Genomic DNA, 2,112 nt, shown 5'->3' on the forward strand with positions numbered 1-2,112 from the left:
GTTTTCTAAAATTGCATCGTTTTTAATTAAAAATTCAATTGAAAAGAGAATAATTAAAAATGACGCGGTTTCCAAATCTCACCCCACGCCCCGTTTAAAAATCGTTTCGACAATAATGACAATCAATACAGTTTCCAATCTAAAAAATACCAATAAAAATATCAAGTCAACACATAGTTAGATAGATAAACAACTGAGTAACCAAAACAAGAGCAATTTAAAAAGTGCAGCGATCAAATTTTAAAAAATATTTCATTAACCAAATAAGAATGATTAGAAAGTTGAATGATGGCTTGTGTAATTTACCAAAATTCAATTTGCAAGTAGGTGCCTCCAACGAAAATTCGGACATAGAATCGTCGTTGTTTACCTTTTCTGTTTCTCTGTTCATCTAGAGTGTCGCCGGCTTTTACCTACTTTTCCTCTAATTTTTCCGAGTTCGTAATTTATTTATTAACGCCCCATAGCTTCAAATCCACAGACTACAATTTTCCATTTATCTATTTGATTTTGAGGTAACTGTGTTTCGGTTGAAGTTGCGTGCCATGGATTCTTCTCCGTCTTTATCACCGAGCTTTAATAAGTATCCCGACGACTATGACGGCGATTTTGAATTCAAATTACAGCTCAAAGAAGACGGGACGGAGGAGGAAGACGACGAGTTTTCGTTTGTTTGTGTAAATGCCGATGAATCGCCGGTTTCTGCCGACGACGTGTTCCCCTTATTCAACCAAGATCTTCTCTTCGCCGATGAGAACGGCTCGGCTTCGAATTCGAAAGACGGTGACGTGTCACCGCGGCCGCCGCTGAGGAAGCTTTTCGTGGAAGATTCGCTGGACGCGTTGGAACTTGTGAGACCGTACTGCGAGTGGAAAAGAGATGATAGAATAACCGTGGAGGCGACGTCACCGGACACGTGTAAGAAGAGCAACTCCACGGGATTCTCGAAGCTTCGGAGGGTTCGAGATTTTATGCTCCGGAGTAACAGCGACAGCAAAGACGCGTTCGTCTTGTTGAACCACCCGTTTCCTTTCTCCGCTTCGGCGGCGCAAATGGAGAGGAGGAAGGAGATGGAGGAGGAGAGGAGAGCGAAGGTGAAGGTGGTCGGAGAGAAACCGCCGAATGGGAAGAGAGAGAAGGGTGAGAAAACGGCGTCGTTGTCGGCTCACGAAAAGCTTTACGTCACGAACAGAGCCAAGAGGGAAGGTGATAAACGGCGGTCGTATTTGCCGATACGGCAGGTTGGTTTTTTCACCAACGTCAATGGAATTAGCAGAAATGTTCATCCATTTTAGGATTCAATTAACTTTTTAATTTAATTTGTTATGTAACAATATTAAATCAATATTTATTAATTTTTTAAATGTTTTATTTATCAGAAAAAAGAGAAAATTCTGTAACTGTTATATGTAAACTGCTTAAATAATAAAAATCAATAACTTCGAAGTTTATTAATGTTGTCATTATTCTATTACATTTGAATAATTGAATCCATTCGATAAAACAAATTGAGTGAAAAAAACATAATAAAAATTTTATAAAGTTTTTTTACGGAAATTCGCTAGTTTTATTAAAAATAAAAAATATAAATATTTATAAATATAACGCAAAAAGTATAATTATGATATTTTCTTAAAACCGTTGACACGAAAACTAGCCACTTATATCATACAATGACCAAATAAGGAAAAGTCTAAAAAACATAACTAAAAAGCTCAAACAAAATAAAGATACGAACAAGTTTGACTGCATCGACAGGCATACCACAAAAGGAGATGAAGCTACTGAAGTCCACCGATAAATCACAAATCTGAGTCAAGTAACGTGAAAAAATTGTCCACTAAATGCAAAATGTGTATCCAAATCAATCTGAGGGTCCAAAGCAGAGAAGATCATCATAATAACAAATAAGCGTAATTTTGATCAGTCATGACGATGTCAAATCTAATATTGAGAAAAAAATAAATGAAAACAACGGTTAAAAACCGTAATCTACCAAAAGGCAGAGAAAAATGTGTCACAAAAGAAGAGAGGAACATATCACAAAGACAGAGGAAAATATCACAAAGACATAATTATTCTTATTAAAAAACTAAAAAATAGAGAAAAAAT

The 2,112-nt window shown here is 36.3% G+C and overlaps 1 protein-coding gene across 1 annotated transcript; it reads left to right on the plus strand.

The window, feature by feature from the left end:
* Positions 1-545: 545 nt before the first annotated feature.
* On the plus strand, positions 546-1,295 carry LOC120184703. Its single transcript, XM_039189096.1, has one exon. The coding sequence runs from the start codon at positions 546-548 to the stop codon at positions 1,293-1,295; it is 750 nt and encodes a 249-aa protein (XP_039045027.1).
* The last annotated feature ends 817 nt before the right edge of the window (positions 1,296-2,112 follow it).

The sequence above is a fragment of the Hibiscus syriacus genome, unplaced genomic scaffold (assembly GCF_006381635.1).
Source record: "Hibiscus syriacus cultivar Baekdansim isolate YM2019G1 unplaced genomic scaffold, ASM638163v2 tig00112926_pilon, whole genome shotgun sequence".
Lineage (NCBI taxonomy): Eukaryota > Viridiplantae > Streptophyta > Magnoliopsida > Malvales > Malvaceae > Hibiscus > Hibiscus syriacus.